Below are 21,175 nucleotides of genomic sequence, written 5' to 3' on the forward strand. Positions count from 1 at the left end.
TGAAAGGTATGTGGTAATATGGCATTTCAGTTAGAGAGCAGACAGATCAACAATGTCACACAGTTCTAGCTTACTTTTCGAAATACTGTCATTCAGGTTTTTGACAAGATATATCTCTCTCTCTCTCTCTTTCATGTTTTTTCTGCTATGTGTACCCTTATCTTATTTCGTCGGCAGAATAGCTCGACCTATCTTAAAGTTAGTCGAGACTTCGACATCACATCCAGACTAACTCTTACTTACATCCTTCCGTGTGTATGTCTAGACACATCAATTGTTTGCAATAATAATCCATGTATAATAGTTGTAGAGCTTTCATGATTGATTTATGTGACATGACAGCAGTCCAGCAGGGAAATAATTTTTTTAAACCACTAACTCTTACCATCTTGAAACAATATATCATTATTATTATTATTACTATCATTATTATTATTATTATTATTATTCACAAAGCTTTTAAGCCTGTGCAAGTTGTGACATTTTTTTTTCTCGTTGCCAAGTCTTCGCATTAGCAATATTTCAATAAATTTAACAATCCAAAATTTCATGGATATTTTGAAAATTAAATAGAGACAACTCTTGTACTCATTAAATTTGTGTAATCATACAATCGATGACTATATTACGTTGTATGAGAAAGGGATAATCAATGTAGAAAGGAATAATATTTGTCATACAAATCTATTTACTCACAATATATAAATGTTCCTAAGCAGATTTTCTACTTCATGCTGTTTTTGCTAATCTAATTAATAATATAATTATTTATCTTTCTCTCTTATCGGTGATATATGTTGAAGTGAACTTCTCTGCAACATATTGAATTGTTTGATGACCACATCTATACATCAGTGGTATGTGGATTTGCTCTTTGACCATAACGTCATACAAAATATCGGGAGCCATTTTGAAATTATACAATCCGATTCATACTATTTGCTCGGCTGAGAAACAGTTTTTTCTTCTCAAAAGTATCAATATTTAGCCACCTTGTATCTACGATTTTAGTTTATTTCAGTCAACCAGTGAAACCGATGAAATAAGCATTGTAACTGGAAAACGTCCAAATGAGAGCGGTACGTAAAAATACTTTGCCAGTTTAGTACATATTCACCTTATCTCTATCATATTAATTCCTTCTGTGTCGCTTCACGTAAGCATTCTTCTTGGTTGGTAAACAACGTAAGCGCTGGCAGGCTGCATGAATGGTCACGAGTTGCCTTGATTTATTCAGACTGGAAGCTTGAACAGTTCTTGCAATGCAGTCTTGTGTCTACCGAGGCAAATGCGCTCTGACATCACACCCTGGCATATCTAACTTCTAAATTGGGATGGGATGGGTCGGAGAAAACTACGTCAATATCATACCCGATGCTATACGGATAAATATGTCCCCATAATGGCCCTTACGTATACATTTCAACTATTGACAATGCCGTATAGGAGAATTTATAGGGCACAAAATACTACTACTATTACTACTACTACTACTTCTACTACCAACTGTAACAAGATGAATCCGAAATGGGATTGGATTTTGCAAGGACGCTGAACACACAAGATTTTTATTTTCAATTGAAGGATTTACGATTCGGACACTCTACTCACGGCCATAACATCCCAAAAAGGATTTTGCACACCGATGGTGATGAAGTAAATTAAGCTGAATTGCAAAAATGAAACAAAATACAAAATAGTATCTTATTAATAGCTGAGAGCAAATATGATCACTTTTTACTGGTCTATGAAGGCAGTTCTTGTTCGGGATTTACTGTATATTTTGCATTGGTTGAGTGAGAAAAAACTGCACTTTATGTCTTTTCAAGAAATGTAAAGTTCATAGAAACGAGAATACAGAGATCAAATGAAGAAGGTTTGTTGCTGTCATCATTGCAGTAGCAGGTGTAATAGTATTACCTTTGTTGTTTACAAAATCATTGTATTGCAGATTTGTGCCGTAAGTTCTATAGCAGAATATATACGGATGGAAATTTAAAGATATGTTAGAAATACCAATTTTTCATGAGCATCATTGTTGTTCTTCTTACGTTAATTACTCTTTTCTCTTATCATTGTGTATTATTATTATTGGTAGCAGCTGTTGTAGAAGGATCAGTTGTAGAATTAGTTGTAGTAGTAGGATTGGTCTCCTGTCTAATAATGAAAAACATATCAAGGAAAATAATGTTTTTCGTAAAAGCAATAATAATGCAAAGTCTTTGACACAACAGTGGCTATCATATTTGTCCTTGCAATTCAGCTTCTGAGAAAATGTATTGTATCTTTTATCTAGTTCAACATAAAGTCTGCAAATAGAAGAAAATTAGTTGTCTTCAATATCTGTTATTTCGCAGCGTTGCAGGCCACGGGCGTTAATCAGCTATGTTCCTTATCACCTATTGTTGCCAGTAATAAGGTGTTCCCGTGTTTCACGAGTAAAAACAAAAATACTTCTATGTAAACATAATGTAAAAAAATCCTACACATCATTGAAAATACTTGTTTGGATTGACCGCTAAGTGACTGTGCATGGATGATAAACTCTGATAAGATCATTCAAACTGCTTGAAGATCATATTGGATCAAAATGGCTAGAACATTTCACTGTGATTTACGAGAAACAAGGACATAGCTGCATAGGTGAGCTCGGGTGATAAAGAAGCATAACAGATTATCCCCAGTGGCTTGCAACGATAGTTGTTTTATAACTTCTCACAGTGCGAGGCCTCAGCAGAAGGCTAAGAAGATTCAAGCGCAAGCGATTTGATTGATAGTCGTAAACCGTCGGTCTTGAAATGTATCGTTTGAACGTGAGAAATGAATAAAAAAAAGATGACTGAACTTTATTCATGTTTCTTTAGCGATACGCATGTGAAGCTATCCGACAAACACTGTAGGCCATATTGTGGTTTACACAATGAACACATATGTCCCCATCAACGGCAATCAGAACTTTTAAACTTGTAACTTTTCCCAAAGTTTCATGTTTTTGTTTTAGTTTATATGAATAATGACTTAATGTGTCAAATGCTAGATTTAAAGTCAACAAGTACACTTGTCGCATGAACTGTGCCCATTTTGCACAAAGTGATTCTTATAATTGCTTACAATGGTTTACAATTTTTATAAATCGTCGACTTCAAAGAAAAAAATGTGCCATTTATTTTAGATTTTGACATGCTGAATTCAAATATGACAATTAAATAACTGACTGGCTACCGTTTAAAGGATATTTAAGTTATTAGATCTTACGTCTATGTATATTGTGTAGATAGTAGAGTTTTGATCATAAATTGTAAACCTAGGCGTTTTCATGTGTTTATGGTTGCTTTACATGATAATATTTCACTTGTCCTATTTATATAACACTTCAAAAAACACCAAATGGTGATATAAATAAAATTTATTATGAAACAAAAGGCAAAAAAAACTATTATGTATATATAAGTACATAGTTTAGTCTTTATTCAGGGTCTACTTGGCGCTTCTTGCCTTGTCTCTTGTATTCATCAACGGATCATGTCTTGACACTGTCCAGCAATAGTCTGCAAGCACTGATGGGTTCTATTTGCCCTGATAGGGTTTCTTGCATTTTTGTCCTGGTTAAATTGATCGTCGTGGGTGGTAACAAAATCTTCCTAAATTCAACAAGTGGTGGATGCTGAACACTTTTCCTCCAAGGTTCCAATGACTGTCGGATTGACCAATCTCTCTCACACGACTATCCCTTTTGCAGAGAATAATGCACAGTCCGTTTTTCCTCTTTAACATACCTTTTCCAACAAGAGGCACCATGCAGAAATAACAATTGATGATGCGATCTGTTGGCTGTCTCTAACTCCTGTTCAACCACTGGCGAAAGTTTGTGGCACAAGTGTTTCAGCATGTGCGTGAGGCCCACCTCTGGCCCTGATCTCCAATTATGCAGCCAAAATAAAGGTTAGAGGTTCTGTTAACCGTGTTGATTATACTACGCTTTTGGTATGCAGAAGTGTATTCACCACAAACATAGCAGACGTTATCTGTATTATTCACACAAGTACAACATATATCTGCTCAGTTTGGCTAAACACAAATGTGTGCCATTGCAAAATCAAACACTGATAAATAAGACAGCACCACACTGTGTGATGTCTAGAGCTGATATAGGGTAATCTGTTTAGCGGAGTGATGTAATCTTAGTTATGATTGCATCATCCATGGCTTCCTGGAATAACGTGATGCAATTCATATTAAGTCTGACGCAATACTAGCTTCAAATTGCATCATTCTTTTCTTGTGGCCAAAAATGCAAGTACTGGCCAAACCCAGTCATATGTTTATTCATAAATCCAGTAAAAGCTGTATTTGAGTCATTATTGGTTTAAATTGAGATCCGTTCCCTTTATAATTCACATATCCTCCGCCATTCCCAAGTCAAGCGATGTATATACTGACCCAGTATCATATCGTTCAAACTAGAGTCAATCAACAATTTTAAGAACCATCGTCGGTCTCAGTGACCCATAATTAGTAAAGTTTGAATACATTTATTTCGGAAGCGTTTTGTTCGCTGTAGACCAGTGTATTTAATATAGTGAGAACTTTTGGATTGTACATTTAGTTTTTCGATATTTTCATCATTCTTTGTGTTTTAGATTAATTATTATGACTGAATTTTCGAAGTACAAGATTTTATGTCCGAAAGCACACCTATGATATACGACTCTTTCACAGGGTGTTCGTATCGTATTGTGATTGTTACATGTGATCAGTTTCGGGGGATGTTAATACTGATATAGTTTGGTTATTCTTGTCATTTCAGATTAAACAATGATGATATTATGTGCTGATATCAGTGAACATGTCTCAATTGCACAAAGAGTTCATTGACTTCTAATTACAATGTATGCGTGCATGTGACCTGAAGGGATTTAATCTATGATTATCTGAAAAACATGGAAAAACGTTGGTGGATAGAAAACGATACCACCTCAAATAGTGACCTGAATGTAAAGGGAGAGTGTTCTCCTTTCCTTGGCAGGCCAGTCTCCCTTCAGGTTCAAGAATGGTGGTAAAAAATATTGGTATTTATACATTGCGACAATCCATAGTGCCTCCTTTCATGCTGAATGCTGCTATTTCTGATACCCACAAGTCAGTCCAGATGGTCGACTGCTTCAATTGAACAGCAACCGAAAGTCTGTCGCACTGTCGATTCATGCAATATACCGGTTTACATGGCCAATCATATAAGCTGCACATCCCATCAAGGGAACATTGTGAGCCGATTGTCCAGAAATTTCGTCTACCGAATATCTTTAACTTTTGACTAACCACCAGATCAGTAAGGAGTCCTGCATACCAGTATGCAATTCTAATGCATGCGGACTTACAACGGGACCCGTGGAGTTGTTCTGTCTGCTTAACCATACATTCTGTCTATTCGCGTTCTGAGCAGACCATCCAGCAATCTTGACAACCGTACGTACCTGTTGACTATTAACCAAAGGTCTTCGACATTGGTGAGCCATGACACGTACCGACTTGCATTAGTGTGACGTAAGGTATATTTGGATCTGTGGTGTCGGTCCATCAGTTACACTACACATTTCATCTAGGCACTGTCAAATCAGCTGAAGTGCTTGCCATCCATCTGGTATCCAAAACCGACAATCCAGCTGGCCGTCTATCACACCGTTAGACTTCTCTTCTAGCCGTTTTGTAACAAGTAATATCGCTTGCCGGCTGACAATGCAACTGGCTGGCTAGTTATTCACGGCATATGTTGGTTAGAAAGACCATTCCACAGTGCATGAGGAATAATCTCATTAAATTGGTGTACTCAGACCTAATCTTGGAGCTTATCGAGTTAAGTTTTAAATCGGTTATGGATGAAATTTATACAGTATTGCCAATCTCTGAGCACAACGCACTGTCATATACGAGCCAGAGATATAATGTAAAGGCTTGTGTGGACTTGAAAGATGAGTACCAACTTTTCCCCCTTATTTCTACAGCATCCATGATGTTTTGTCATCCTGTTCAAGATTGATTCATCTTTCAGTTTGGAGATGATGTCATTGTCATGTAAAGAGTACCTAAAGTAGTCGTAGTATGATCAGCAATGCATGTTCTCCTAATGTTAATGTGATCAGGATTGGATTCAATGGTGAAAGCAATTACTTTATTAAACTATGTTTCTGAAAGAAAACTTACCAAAAATAAATCTAAAAAAGAAACACCTGTCACACACATTACCCCGCGAAGTGTGCATCCCAGTTGATGTGCCACAAATCTATAAACTGGTAGATAACGTGTTGATAGGTTATTAAGTAGCAGTAGGAAGTGAAAGTAATGGCTAAGTTGTTGTCGTTAATGTTGTATGAATTAACGCCATTTTCACCACAAGATAGGCTATACATGGCGGCCAGCATAAATGGTGGAGGAAGAACCCAGGAAAATTCAGGAATGAACCACCTGCCCACGAGAAGCTACTGGCAAACTTTCTTATATACCCACATTGGCCGACCCCGAGACTAAACCCAAGCAGACAAAGGTGCGATGAGAATAATCTATAACGGTGAGCGCTTTAGACACATTAGGTCACTCGGGGCCCCCGTAATTGATACAAGTTTCTTGCCTTTGTCTATATGGCATATAGATGGTTAAAAAAAAATTGCTTTTGCCTTTTCGGAATTCTTTGAATCGAGAGATAGCGAGGTTATTTATTATTACTGATATGAGTGTGACATTATTCTCGGTGAAACATATTTGTCCAGTATATTTGTTTTATAATATAAATGATGCAGAGAAGACAGCTCATGGACTAAAGAAGATGGTAAACCCTCGGCTTTGCCACTGCATGAGTGAGTAGAATTTTCAACCAGTTAATACCCTAAAGAAAGGAATAAATAGCATCAAACTAGTTGAACTCAATAATGTGCTGTATGTAGTAACGTTATGAATTGTTGCCTTTTATTAAACAATTTTCAATGTGGAAAATATCATTATGCACCAACCGTGAACGAAACGAGTTTATATTGTTAATTTACATTATAAAATCATATTTAATCATTAGAAAAATTAACAGATTATGTTCTGGAAGAACACTGTCATTTCGTCTTTGCCTTTAACAGATCCCCAACCCTCTGAGTGCAATGTCTGTGACAAGAAATACTCTACAAAGAGGGGAATGGAGCAACATAAGAAACAACATAAAGGTAAGAACAAAATATATTATTTCCATAGCTTGCATTTTTCATTTCATAATTTTAATTGTTTCCTTTTATGTCAGGTAATTTTTATGTCGTATCGCCATGAAAAGTTATGTTCCTAGAGAACACTATACAATCATCTTTGTTTAGCAGATTTCAGGCCCTGTGAGAACTGGGTTTGCAAGATAATCACCGGAAAGATAGGTGTATGGCGATATGAGGGACAGAATAGGGTACTAACTAGTAATTAGTATTATAATATATATTATTATATATTTTGGTGATGTGTGCTTAGTCGTGATGGAATGTGGACTGGTCGACTAGAGGCTGATGATTTGAAAATGTACAGAGTTAAAAGCACGTATATCATTCCCTGTTCTCTGAGGACAGAACGAAATGTTCTTATTGATATGTCTCTCTCTCTCTCTCTCTCTCTCTCTCTCTCTCTCTCTCTCTCTCTCTCTATATATATATATATATATATATATATATATATATATATATCTTCGTTTCATGTGACCCCTTATCCGCCAGGCAAAGCTTCTGTAGAATCCACTTGTAAAGTTGGGACTGCGAAATCTGAATGTACCTATAAGTCATTAGGAAACTTTATTTTCTTCAAATTCACTTAATACAGATTGTCAGTCGTTTGATGTAAACTGTTATCTTACCGTTCCAGTTAGTCTGGTATCTTCTGTTTCAGATATCGTTTCGTTTTTGTATGTTAATTTGCAAGTCTTAATAAAAGATCCATGACTCTCCTTTTCTCAGCGATGTGTATTGTTATCCAGTATACATATTGCCTGAGCATTAATTTGTTAGATTCTCGTCTGGAGCCACTGTGAACAGTCTTGACTTTATTGATTTAGGAAACAAAATTAAGTACATAAAGTGTCAGAACATGGAAAATGATATGAATTTAGTTTTTCGTGGAAAGAAAATTATTGACACTAAAATGTAATTTTTTAAATCTGCTATATGTGCTGTCAGCGATACGGAGATTATTCTTCACTTTGATAGCAATTCCCTTCCATAACTGACCAACTTAATATTTTACATGCATTTCATAGAGAATAGTTCTTTCAACTAATTAGGAACTGCCTTTAAAAGTATTGTATTTGTCAAAGCAACACACCTATGCAATTTTTTCTTTTGTCTCACTTACTGCGAATAACAAACTAGTTCACGTTAGATTACCAAGCACGAAGTGTAAGTATGATCAGGATATAAAGATGTAAGATACATAGTAATATATGATATAAAAAATATATAGTACATATTATTAAAGAAAACCTAGCATATCTCACTGTCATGCAGTTTATGATACCTTGTATTGCCTGTGATATATACATAAGAAATGCATGCACTTCACCAAAGGACGGATGTTATTCCTCGGATCCAACGATCAGTCCGTTCTGTGTCAATATCATATTTTTCTGGCTCTTGATCTGCTTTAATGCTATGATATGAGTGAACGGTCGCTTTATTGAAAAAAATCACTGAAGTCCGTAATTCCTTTGATGAAGGAATTATTATTATGCTTCACCATTCAGTAAGGGTTTTTTGTCTAAAACTTCAGTTTATCCTCCAAGTATACAAAAGAAACCTAAATGTCTCAAAATCGATTGTTTTATATGTCGCAATAGTGTGCAGTTTTCATAAGAAAAGGAGAGGCAGTTATTTTCTGTAGGTTAAAGTTTATTGGTCAAAACCCTTACAAAAGACATCAAAACCAAGCTCGTTGATACCAGTTTAAGTCCATAAATGTGGTGGCACTGTGCAGGACTCAGAGATTTAATATAATGATGTAATCTTTTCGCCCTTTTGTTTTAAGGAAGCAGAATTGTACACATTCTGTTTATGTTTATATCACTATGTTCATTCAAAATGTCAAAACAGTTTGAATTCTTATGTGTGGGAATCAATTTCACTCGGGACAAAATTATGTCATCGTACGTCATTACTTCCACAGTATATTGCATTGTCTGAAATGGTAAGGAATTGTGTTATGAGACATCATTGTTCCCAGAGAGCCTGTGAGAGCTTTTTTTCTATTTAACAGATTTCAGCCACCATGAATGCGACTTTTGTGGCAGGAGACTATCCACAAAGATGAAGATAGGGCGCCAAAAGAGTAAAGTATTTTAGATATATATGTAACATGTTTCATTGCTTTCAGGATTTCATTTCAGTTCAGGCAATATTTTGTATCGTACCCTTTCGGCGTGATATGGCCAGTAGAATGTGTTATTAGTGTCACTAAAACAACAACAACAAAATAAAATCATCAAACCAACATAACATTAATCAAGAAAACTAATGTTCTTTTATCACTTAACCCCATTGTAAATAATTTCAAGTATACTTTTCCACTTCCTATTACATTCCTCTAGAATCTCTCATTGCAAATATCTTTACCACATTTGTTATTAATATGTGACTATTAACAAATGTACTCAGAAATAAATGTGCTCAGTAATAAACGTACTCAGTAATAAATGTACTCAGTACAAATGTAGTCAGTAATAAATGTACTCAGAAATAAATATACTCAGTAATAAATGTACTCAGCAACAAATGTACTCAGAAATAAATGCCCTTTAGAACTGAAAATGTTCCAAAGGTAAATGACATAATAATAACACAGTCTCTCACACAATGAGTATAACTAGCTGATTTTAAACACGTATGCGCGATCAAGAAAACTGGCAACGGAATAATGTGAATGGTTGTAGTACTTGTTCTCTCCAACCAATCTCATTGTATCCATGATAGTAATTCTAGAGAAACGTACAGTCCAAAATGAATTATAATGTTGTTTTGTAATTCCTTGATTCTATTTAAATCGAAATACTTTATTTCTTATTGGTACATTTACATTAATCTATGCAGCACTACATTCGGAAACACCCATTTATGCTGGACAACCCAATCAGCTGATCTTTTACCGGCAATAAAATGTTCAAGTTGAAAAAAGGGCTTGATGTAATGTATTTTTAATGTTTGACCTTTGTCCACAATGTAGGATTGAGGGTTTGGTAACTAACTGATTGTGGTCATGTTTGTAAGTTTTATATAGGTTGTTTACTGATATTTGAGTTCAAGGTCAATTTTTAGTGAAACTTATGTTCTGGAAGCCACATTCTCATCCACATCCTAGTATTTGTATTGTGTCCCAGGCTTCTGTATACGTTTTTGATGAACCAACGTACTCATTTATAGCTTAATATAGAGTCCTCTTCAGTTGTGTTAAAATATAATTTGGGACCAGTAATCTATTTAAAACATATTTTCACTAAAATAACAAAAGGATCATTTACATTCTGGACACGTGTTTCATTCTATATTTCACAAGACAAAAGATTGATATATCTGTCGTATGCAACGTTTACGTTTCTTGCATTTATTCGTATTTACGCATTTTTCTAGTATGCATGTAATATCACTGTGTAGCATTCAAGTTTTCACCATCATAATTGTTTTAAACTCTTAAATGTTAGTTTGCTAAGCACTCATAAGGTCGTGTCCGAAATGTAAATTCGCCAAATTAAACAATATGCATATTTGTTTTGTGCAGTTATTGTATTTCCTTCTCTCTTACTTTGTCAGCAACTTCAAGAAGAACAGACACTTTAAATTCGTATCAGGACAATACTTAAACTTGCACAAATGATCCTCCCCACCTCTATGCAGCGTGTGTGTAATATGAAAGAGGACGCTTAGCCCAACTTCTTCAAAATTTAATAGAAGGTCCACAAAAAAGGGCATGGTCTCATTCTACTGAATAATACAGATTTACGATTCATCCGAATTTGGAATCGCTATTTAGTTTTAATTTATTTCCCTCAATATCTAAGAATTAAAACAAAATGGGTCAATTAAGATACAGTCGAAGGCGTGCCAAAAGCTTCCACTAGAAAGTTAGTGGAAGAGCATATGTTTCCCAATCTGGGACAATATATATCATCTAGAATGTCGATAAGTGGGTTGAACTATAGTAGGACTAATTTTAACCGAATATGTCAGCTCACTGGGCATAAATCCCCTTCCCAGAAGTTTGGGCTTGACTTCCGACTTTGCTGGTCGAACTGTCATGTAAGTTATACATCATTTATTGTATGTCGACTCTGCTGCCGACCCATTAGCTCAGACATCCAGATCATGAATGCAGATTTTATGTTCTGATGAATATGTCATCAGGGACTTGAGATCAACAAGTCTATGGAAAGCTCCTATGACAATTACATTATATGGCCAACATAGTCCCCTGACCTGACTGCCCGTATTCATTATACCAGTATATTGAGAACCAGCAACAAAAATCGTCAGACCCACCCAGATAAACAAACCGATATTTTTCAGAGTGGCCGTGCTCCATATTGGACATGAATCGCCCGTTCCTACTAAAAAGTATGGCAGGTGGAATGCGTTCTATGCATGGTCTATGTTTGGGCGTCATTATTGCCTATTGGAATGTTATAACCCTGGAAGAAAGAGAATCTGAGAAGAAAATTCTCCCAGTCAACGACGTAACTTAGAAAAACTTACCTAAACATTCAGATCCAAGCATGGAAAGGACAGGCTTTACCTTTAAGGTCGCAATCGAATAGATATATAGAATGTTGACTCCGTTGGGATGCCTTTCTTCTCCGGCAGTTCATACCAGGTCAAGGACAGAATTTTACCACAATTGTGAAAGATTGCAGAAATGAATGGGACTATCTCTGATAATTTTCGTGGCCCCAGTAATCGAGAGTCTTCGTTGCAGCGATTAAGATACCTGCAACATTCTCACAACACTGATACAAACCACATACCGATGATTAAAATTTGATTGCACCTAACCTAGACTAATACATTACCGCCGTAAACATGTCTAATCCAATATGTTATACAGTGGACAGAGAAGTCTTTACTGCTATGTCGAAGTTGGTCAAGAACATTATGTCAATTTCATCCATACTAGACCAGGTATCACGGGTCATTTTTACAGCAGTCATTATGGTTGCTCACGACGTGTGGTAACCATTCGTTACTTCGACTGCGTCTCCTCCTGTCTCTTTGATTGTATAATTGAATAGATGTGAAAGTAGGGAACACAATGAATTGCCACTCCAGCTCCATGCAGTTTTATATCGCTGCGCTACCACGTCAGCGTATTAGAATTTTATGTATTGGTAGTAGTAAAATCGTACGGGCATTTCTGCGCACCAACGGCTTCCTGGCAAGGCGAGTTATATGAGGCCTGATACCCCAAACTTCCTCCGGTAAAAGCATAGGTGAGACAAAACAAAGTTTTTACTCCGCCAAGCCTGAAGCCAACTGTAAATGACTTGTTGTCTCTCCCATATGTGGGCGATCCTATCACTGCGTGTTCTTGTTAAGGGGCAATACAGAGAAAGGATAAAACAGTGACAGGAAGAGCCCAGGGTAATTGTGAGCAATACTCTCATATTTTGTGATCAGGAGAGTTAAAGATGGCCATATTCTTCTAACTTATGCAGGTAGGAAGGGGAGGGTAAGCAAATAATGTTTCTCCTCTCCCATAGCCTCCCACCCACCGCAACTGGCGTGCCATACCTAACGCTCAGTGGTGACATTGCTTTGGGCGCCAGAACTCTACTGTTTCGTCAGACTTGGATCTGCAATTTCCGACAATTGATTGGGCCGTCAAAGCCATTTCGGATGAGCTACATATTTCGTTTACTAAGCCCCATTTATTTTCGGAATACCCTTATATGATGGGGTCACGAAGGTGGACATTAGGTGGGTAGTAACCTGACACCCTGATTTTCTATTCCTGATTTCGTCTACGAAAACAAATGGAAAATGGAGACATGTCATAGACTTGAACAATTTATTACTGCTCCGAAGATCAAGACGTAGATGGCACCATCTGTCTGTCGTTCTGTGCAATACGTACTTCCATAAACCTGTTTACATAATAAAACGCAAATACCTTCATTTCAGCTACCGTGGAGTAGTTTGTTATTTATGTTTTGATCGTTTCTGAAGCAGTGAATGCTGTTCGTGCGATTTTGTAATGCTGTTTGAGTATCGTAGAAAGTACTTATCCTACAAGAAACTCCGTCCTCAAGGATGCCAACGAGAAATTTGGATCAGGCGCGAGAAGGCTTTAACCCATTTTGGGAAATGTTAGGCATAAATCATCAGCTACATGCACATAGATCCTGGCAAGGCCCGTGAATGCGCAATTCATGCACATATTTTACGAATTCACTAACTTCAAAACCAGCGATATGTTCAAACTCCCACAAAAATGTTTAAATTCGTACGTATAAAAATACACACCGTGCGGTACAAGGTTTATTTAGGTGCTTAGCTGTTAAGATAAACTGAATAAACAAAAATATAACAAATTAAAATAAGGACACTTATCTGATACCCGTACATGCGTACATTCCATAGCATGCAACTGTAGGTTAATACAAGCGGATGTTTGAAAATAACACCCATTATTTATGAATAAAAAGCATGTTTAGTCAAAGGATTTTCTCTTCTCTTACATTTTCGCATATGCGCTATTTGCACCTTTTCTGATAGGTGAAAGGTATGTTGCGTAATATTTGCAAAAATAATTGGAAAATAAATCTTTGTTATCGTAAATCAGTGTTAAAATTTTAGAATGTCAACTTTACACGATTCTGAGAGATGCCAGATCACATTTAGATGCAAAGATATTAATCAAACAAACCCTGTATTTTGTGCAGACATCTACGAAACGACCATTGAACAGTTTTCCAACTTGTTGAAATGGCTACGTTACTGTCAAGTGGAGACTGAGAAACAGGGTTCCCAGCACAGAACATTATGCATATGCTGTGATTAATGTTACCGTCGATAGAGTCCATGCTGCAAGGCAAGGTATGCACTCGCAAATGATATTTGTACGCATGGAGAATGCCAGAAGTTCTAATAGAAGTTCTAATAGAAGTTCTTCCTACCGATGAAGAAAGAAAATCAAGACATTACAAGCAACCACTAGCATTGATTCATTGACTAGAGTGGATCATTAGATCATTGGCTTACTCTAATGTCTAGCAGAATAAGGTTCAACTCGAACTCGTGAAGATGTAGGCTCATGAAATGCAATTTCCTTGAATTAATGTTTCAATCCAAGAATTAGTGGACATAATTTGCTGGCATGCCCAGTTTCCTTCTCCGCGTACATGCACGAGACATGGCCATGCAGAGAAGAGACCCGAATGTCGTTAGAGCTGTCCAGACAGATGATATAAACTGATCATCACAACAGAACCTCATTCATGACATGACTATCACCGGACTTGTCCAAAACTCCAAAACTCTTGTGCTAATAAGGCCTTACCCAGGTGCATGATCTCAGAAGGAACACCTTCGCTTGCTCTAAACACGTTATCTTCGGTTGTGCGACCTTCTCATAATGAAATGTTCATCCTTTAACTAGAGCAGTTATCAGGCCTTGTAGCATGAAGTGGGTAGAGATTGAATGCTTATTAATTTTCTCCGCCTCTAAACATATTCTAATAATGTTTGTGTCAATCGGTATTGTATTTGATGGAAATTAGTTTGTAGTAAGTTATGCATTTTGAAGAATAATTACCTGATTATTCAGATTAATGACAATCCCTCACACCCTTACATGTAAATATGTGCATCTGGAGGTAGGTTTAGCTCAGGCTTAAGTTTTCTAACATCTGGCATACAGGTGTCCTCTTATATGGGACAAGGGGGTTAATTGGATACGGTTAATTTCCATCGACTTTGTGATATATAGACACAAAATGCATTTTTAAGGGAGGGGTGGATTCAGAGGGAGAAGAGGTCATTTCCTAATTGTACAGTGGTTGGATAAGTATTCTCAGGGAAACATACTTTACTAAAGACGTTTTCTTGACGTAGCCAGAAGAGATAATTATGTCTACAACAGTGTCGCTAATATGTCATGGTATCAGTTTTGTACAGACCTAATAATGCAGTTAAATGAACGTGTGTCACCTTAAAAATGTATTATTTTTTCTATATAAGTGGTACTGAAAGCATTCATTAGCTCTGGAGCAGACCCATGTTGTCTATCATATATTTACACCATTTATATGTCTTACAGTGGTTTAACAACAATTATCATCTTTCCACTATACGCCAAATGGATATGCCTGTTCACTTTAAAGTCAAGTAAATGCACTCAGTTGGAAGTTTCCTTTAAAGTTGACGAGTTTACAAATCGTTATGCTTTAAGAATACAATATTCTCTCGCCTAATTAGAATAACTAACTGATTATCAACTCATGCTGGGTTACCAAATGCAACGTCTAATTATGTTAACTGTCCAGAATAAAAGATATGGCAAGTTAAAGTCTTTAAGAAACAAGATGATGTAAAGAACATGAGAAAGTAAAGTTCTCAAGCACAGTATGACTAGTTAATACAATGTGTTTAAGTATGCAATATTCATGAATCATTTTGAAGGAAAACAATTTTGCTACAATACTAATTTGTCGCAAGAAAATGTGTTTCAAAATGGTTGAAAATTGACTGACATTTATATCAACATTAGTATCATTTGAAAGACATTTGTGATATGTTAGTTAGGTTGACATATTAAAGAATCCAAGCTTAAAGAAACAAAATCATGTTTAGGTCTACCAAAAGCTGTTCAAGGTCTTATCTGGTAATTTGAATCACTAGGTCTCACATTAAACCGGTCTATATGTCATCGTACTTTGTGCTTTTTCAGATTAACGAGTGTAATGATTCAGTTTTGGTTACTATTAAGTGTTCACATCTTTATCAAAGGCAAAGTCTCTACTCCTTGTTTGTATCAAACTGATTAAATTATGTGGAGGTCTATTGGGTGTTAGTCGTGGTGAGCAACTACTGCAAAACTAATATGAATATTATTTTGCATCTTTGGTGTAAAGAAGCACTTTCGGTATATCTTCTAATTGTTCATATCACTGAAGTTTATGAAATGATCAGGAATATTGTAGCAAACTTAATGAAAGGCTTTCTGCAGCTGCGCAAATCAAAATCCATGTCCAGCAAATGGTATTAACAATCTTCATTACTTTAACACTATATTGCATAATAGTATTAAGTCTTCATTACTTTAACACTATATTGCATAATAGTATTAACAGTCTTCATTACTTTAACACTATATTGCATAATAGTATTAACAGTCTTCATTACTTTAACACTATATTGCATAATGGTATTAACAGTCTTCATTACTTTAACACTATATTGCATAATGGTATTAACAATCTTCATTACTTTAACACTATATTGCATAATAGTATTAACAGTCTTCATTACTTTAACACTATATTGCATAATGGTATTAACAATCTTCATTACTTTAACACTATATTGCATAATAGTATTAACAATCTTCATTACTTTAACACTATATTGCATAATTAGAACGATTCAGGAGCTACGTTCTCAAACAGACCTGTAAACTCTTATTTTCATTTAACAGTTTTCAGATGCTATGAGTGCGTCGTTTGTAATGATGGATATTCAGCAAAACGGGATCCATGGCGACGTCCGTTTCTTCATAAAGGCAAGAATAATTCTTTTAAGATCTTTATCGTAATATGCTTCGTTTGATTGCTTTAAATGTATTTGCATGTTAGACATGTTTACCTTGCACCCACATTCAAAGTCGGGACATCCTATCTAATCGAAATCACAGTCATATAAGACATAATATTGCTTCAGAAAGTCTTTTGTTGTTTCTATATCAGCGGGATCAATCATTTTTGTGCAGTAAAGCAATAATGATTGCAAGTAAATATCATTTTAATGTTTCTAAATGTATTTAATCTCATGTTCCATTCTGCTAAAGAGTGAAGGAATATGCTTCAAAGGGAAATAAATGTACCTAAACAGACTTGTGTTTTGAAGTTAACGAGCTAAATGTCTTAATAATAAACTATTAGTTTGGTTAGTGTGTGTAACTACCTGATTTTCAAGTCAAGCTCGTTTACCAATTTAATATTCAGGCTGTCCAGAATACCAGGATATTGGATATATAGAGCTATAAGATATATGTAAATTATTAACTCACAATATGAATGATTTTAAAATAACTATGCTTATTTGTTCAATTGTTACAATTCCTTGGAAGAAAACATGTTTGCTTGCTAAGTAACACCAGACCTAAAATAATTGATGTTTCACAATAGTTGTAAATTGTATGATATATACAACACTTGTATTACTACTTGCATAGCGTTTGAGATTTATTAGGTATGTATATTATAGAATACAAGTATATATGCATATATAGTAAGAAATGTTCGTAACATATACAATAGAATGTAAATATCTTACACATATTTCTGGCTGTTCATATCCTTGAAAACTGATCTGAGTAATGCATCAACTTCTTTCAATAGAACTTTTTTTTGCATGATTGCTTTGATTAATTTCATTCTAGTCAAAGGGATGTAGTAAGATAAAGACTGTTCGATGTGGTGTGGTATCAACTCAAATATTTCATTCAATGAAATGAGCTAAATAGTAGTATAAACTGTTTCTCGTTTGTTTTAAGTAGCATATTAAATTTACGTTCAACAATATTATATACTATTTTAGCTTAGTTACTGAAATAAACAGGAAATACCTTTGTTGCATCATTGGGAGTTAAATATTTATAAATTATGGTAGTGTCACTGTATCACCACATTATAGTGTATTGTTTGAAATGTAGAGGAATTATGTTCTAAGATAACATTGTACAATCTTTCAACTAACAGATTTCAGACGATATGAGTGCGAATTTTGTGACATCGAATATTCATCACAGAGGGACCTGTGCCAGCATCTGCGTCTTCATAAAGGAAAGAATAGTGAATATTGTATGATCTTCTTACGTTTTTAGTTTGATTACTTTCAATGTCTTTTGTGCTGTGGTATGTATGAGAGGATAACAACAGTAAGGAGAAAAGTATGGAGGAAAGTAAGAATATGAGCATAACGAATAACGCTGGAAACCGATTTGTTGATGCAGGCCACATAAGTGACAATTGTATTGAAAATAATATTGTGTTCATAAAGTTATTTACAAAATTACTTTAAGAAACTATGTGATAAACTACTTAGTTTAAAGATGTAAACCATCAAACCAAAAACAATCCATTTTGGGAGCTGAGACAACCATAATGTACATGTAACAGTAAGACCCAAGACATTTCTTTTAAAAACATGTTTTTTAAATACATACAAATAAGAAAGGATACAACGACGTGAAAGAAACGTTTGAATAATTTGTCTACTACAGATGTGAACACCTTCATCATCAAATGTTACTACTGAGAAATTTATCAGAAGCTGCAACAAGTGATGTTCATATGATATTACGCGCCTACATTTATTTACAAAATAACTACAACATAGGAAGCTATACACCATGGCGGTTGGTGGAGTGGTAGTGGAAAATGTAAAAGTATGATCGCAAAATATATAGTCCGTGTCTCCAAGAATTCTTTTGCAAGTGACTCTAAGAATGCTGACCCTTATATTCGTACAACCTAAAACTATATTCCACTGGCTGAACGAGTCACGTGACCCCTTCCTGGGTTTGGTTGGACCCAGATGGTCTATATTGATTTATTTACAGTGCCAAACAAGACCCATTCACCCCTCATGACAAATATCCTTGCGCTAGCTCAAACAGTTTTTTTAAAAAAAAAAGTAAGCAATGCTTTGCAAGCACATGACGTGTTTCTGACTATAATCAAACCAGCAGAATAGAGAACCTAGAAAACTAATATTCTGCCAGTTCAGTTTCATGCACATTGTCTTATCAGTAATTATACAGTTATACAGTTTCCCAGTTTTTACGCCAATAGTCTGGTTATCTTATTTTGGAAATCCTTACTTATCGTTATGTTCATTTCCGAATGTTAACAAAAGGGTTGTGGCTTTATACATGGTGATTGACGTACCTAACAACAGCGTTTGTATCAGTATAAATGTATGTTTTTTATCCCTTGAAATTTTTCTCGATGTAAACGAAAAGAACAATATGTTTGTAAACAGTAATTTTGAACATGAAATAAATTCAATTTATGTGGAAGAACAATTCTTATGTTAAGGAACATATTTTAGTCTTAACTGGAATCGACTATTATTTCTACGACACGTAGGAAAGTGGTCATTAGTGTTATAGTAAATCAATATGGTCCATCTAGTATACACCCAATTTCCTCAGTCAAATAGAGTTTGATGTTAATTCGATTTTGAGGAAGAGGAAACAATGGACACGACATGAACGTCACCTTAAAGCTGAAGTGCAATGTATACAACTAACCTATTCTCAACTTGTGATAGTGTACCAAGTGTAACATTTAATTATGCTCTCTGTCTAGAACATGATAATATTAGATATAGGACTAAAGACGTACAAATGTTAAGTACATAAGGTGCTTGTTGTGGCAGATTAATTACACTGACTTCATTTGATGACATCTGTCTAACAGTAGAATATTTGTCACTTTCTGTACTTATATTAGAGACATGTATTTGCTGCTAATGAAAATGTAATATAAGAAACACAACAATGAATAGCTGTTTTCCTCATTTTGGCAGATCAAATTCAAATTGATTTAGCATATTAATGAACTTTCATGACTTTCACAGTATATAGCATTTTTATAAATTGTCATAAATTATGTTCCTTGACAGAACCTTAAGTTTATTTTATTTGCCAGTTTTCAGACGTTATGAGTGCGATATTTGTGATGAGGACTGTCAGACGAATACGGAGTTGTGGATATATTCGAATCGTAATGAAGGAAAGAAGAATTCGTTTTATATCTCCATCTTTCATATTTCATTTGATCATTATAATTTTTTTCATATCAGACATGTTCTACATTGTACCCACAGACAAAGTTGAGACTCTAACCAGCATAGTAGTAGAAAGCTAGTATTTTTCCAATTTACTTAAAGGTATAATATTGTAAGTATAAAGAGAATGTTTGTCATATGGAAATTATTTTATTATTTCTATATCAGTGACGTTGGGAGTTTTCGTTTTTTCTGCAACACAATAATATTGAGTAGCAAATAAATACTCATCTTTCTTCTTTCTATCTATTGTAATGGCAATTCCATTTTTGATAGGTATCGAATGGAGAATGTATGTAAAGTGTGAAGAGAACTGAAAAGTCAATAATGGAGTACCTTTAAAGTTGATACGATTCTAAATCTAAATAGGTTAATAATACTCTCAGCTAATGTACATAACTAACTGATTCTCAACTCATGTTATCTCCCCAAGTGAAACATTTAATTAATCATTCTGTCTTTCTAGATTATAAGGATCTTGGAAACTTGGTGTAACTTGTATGATGTAAAACAATTATTAGTAGTTGTAAAGTTTTGAAATTTATGCATTAAAATGCAGATTTAAACTAACGTTTTAGAGTACGTATGTAAAGGCACTATTGGTATAAATCCAGCTTTAATATTTAGAACATTTTTCAGGTTCTTCATGTACTTGAAAACTGTCATTTGAGCAATACAGTGTATTCGTGCATTCATTCACAAGTAAAGAAAACTTCTGTGATTGATTTTATTAATCAATTAGTATGCTAAGCAAAGGAAGGTAGTGGTATTAGGAAAGCTGGGTAGGCATGTTATGAAATCTAAGCTTACACTAAACAGTTGTCATGGTGAGTGTTTGATAAATTGGGTTAACAACAGCACTGTAGAGAATTTGGCAACATTTACATCATTATGAAGGAAAGACCAATTCTTGTTATACCCTCATAAAACCTCATATTTCAGATGATTACTTTAAATGTCTTATTTTATGTCAATTATGTTTTACCTTATACACACGCCTAAAGTTGGAACTGCACAATGTATATTAATGTCAGAATATTAACAAGAAGGTTGTGACTCTAAACAGTGGGGTCCTTTGTACTTAGCAAAGCTCTTGTATCAGCATAAATGTGTTT

The 21,175-nt window shown here is 35.0% G+C and overlaps 1 protein-coding gene across 4 annotated transcripts in view; it reads left to right on the forward strand.

The window, feature by feature from the left end:
• LOC149776051 (vigilin-like) overlaps positions 1–21,175 on the forward strand; it is a 95,750-nt gene that overhangs the window by 63,918 nt on the left and 10,657 nt on the right. For 3 of the 4 annotated variants that reach the window (XM_089940874.1, XM_089940871.1, XM_089940872.1), the window contains exons 12-17: positions 1,022–1,079; positions 7,122–7,205; positions 9,262–9,333; positions 16,684–16,767; positions 17,966–18,067; positions 19,922–20,003. In XM_089940874.1, coding sequence (XP_089797000.1) covers positions 1,022–1,079; positions 7,122–7,205; positions 9,262–9,333; positions 16,684–16,767; positions 17,966–18,067; positions 19,922–20,003 — 482 coding nt within the window. The remainder of the gene's footprint in view (positions 1–1,021; positions 1,080–7,121; positions 7,206–9,261; positions 9,334–16,683; positions 16,768–17,965; positions 18,068–19,921; positions 20,004–21,175) is intronic. The other variant, XM_089940873.1, reaches the window with a different exon arrangement.

The sequence above is a fragment of the Sinohyriopsis cumingii genome, chromosome 18, assembly GCF_028554795.1.
Source record: "Sinohyriopsis cumingii isolate HCF-2022 chromosome 18, ASM2855479v2, whole genome shotgun sequence".
NCBI classification, from domain to species: domain Eukaryota; kingdom Metazoa; phylum Mollusca; class Bivalvia; order Unionida; family Unionidae; genus Sinohyriopsis; species Sinohyriopsis cumingii.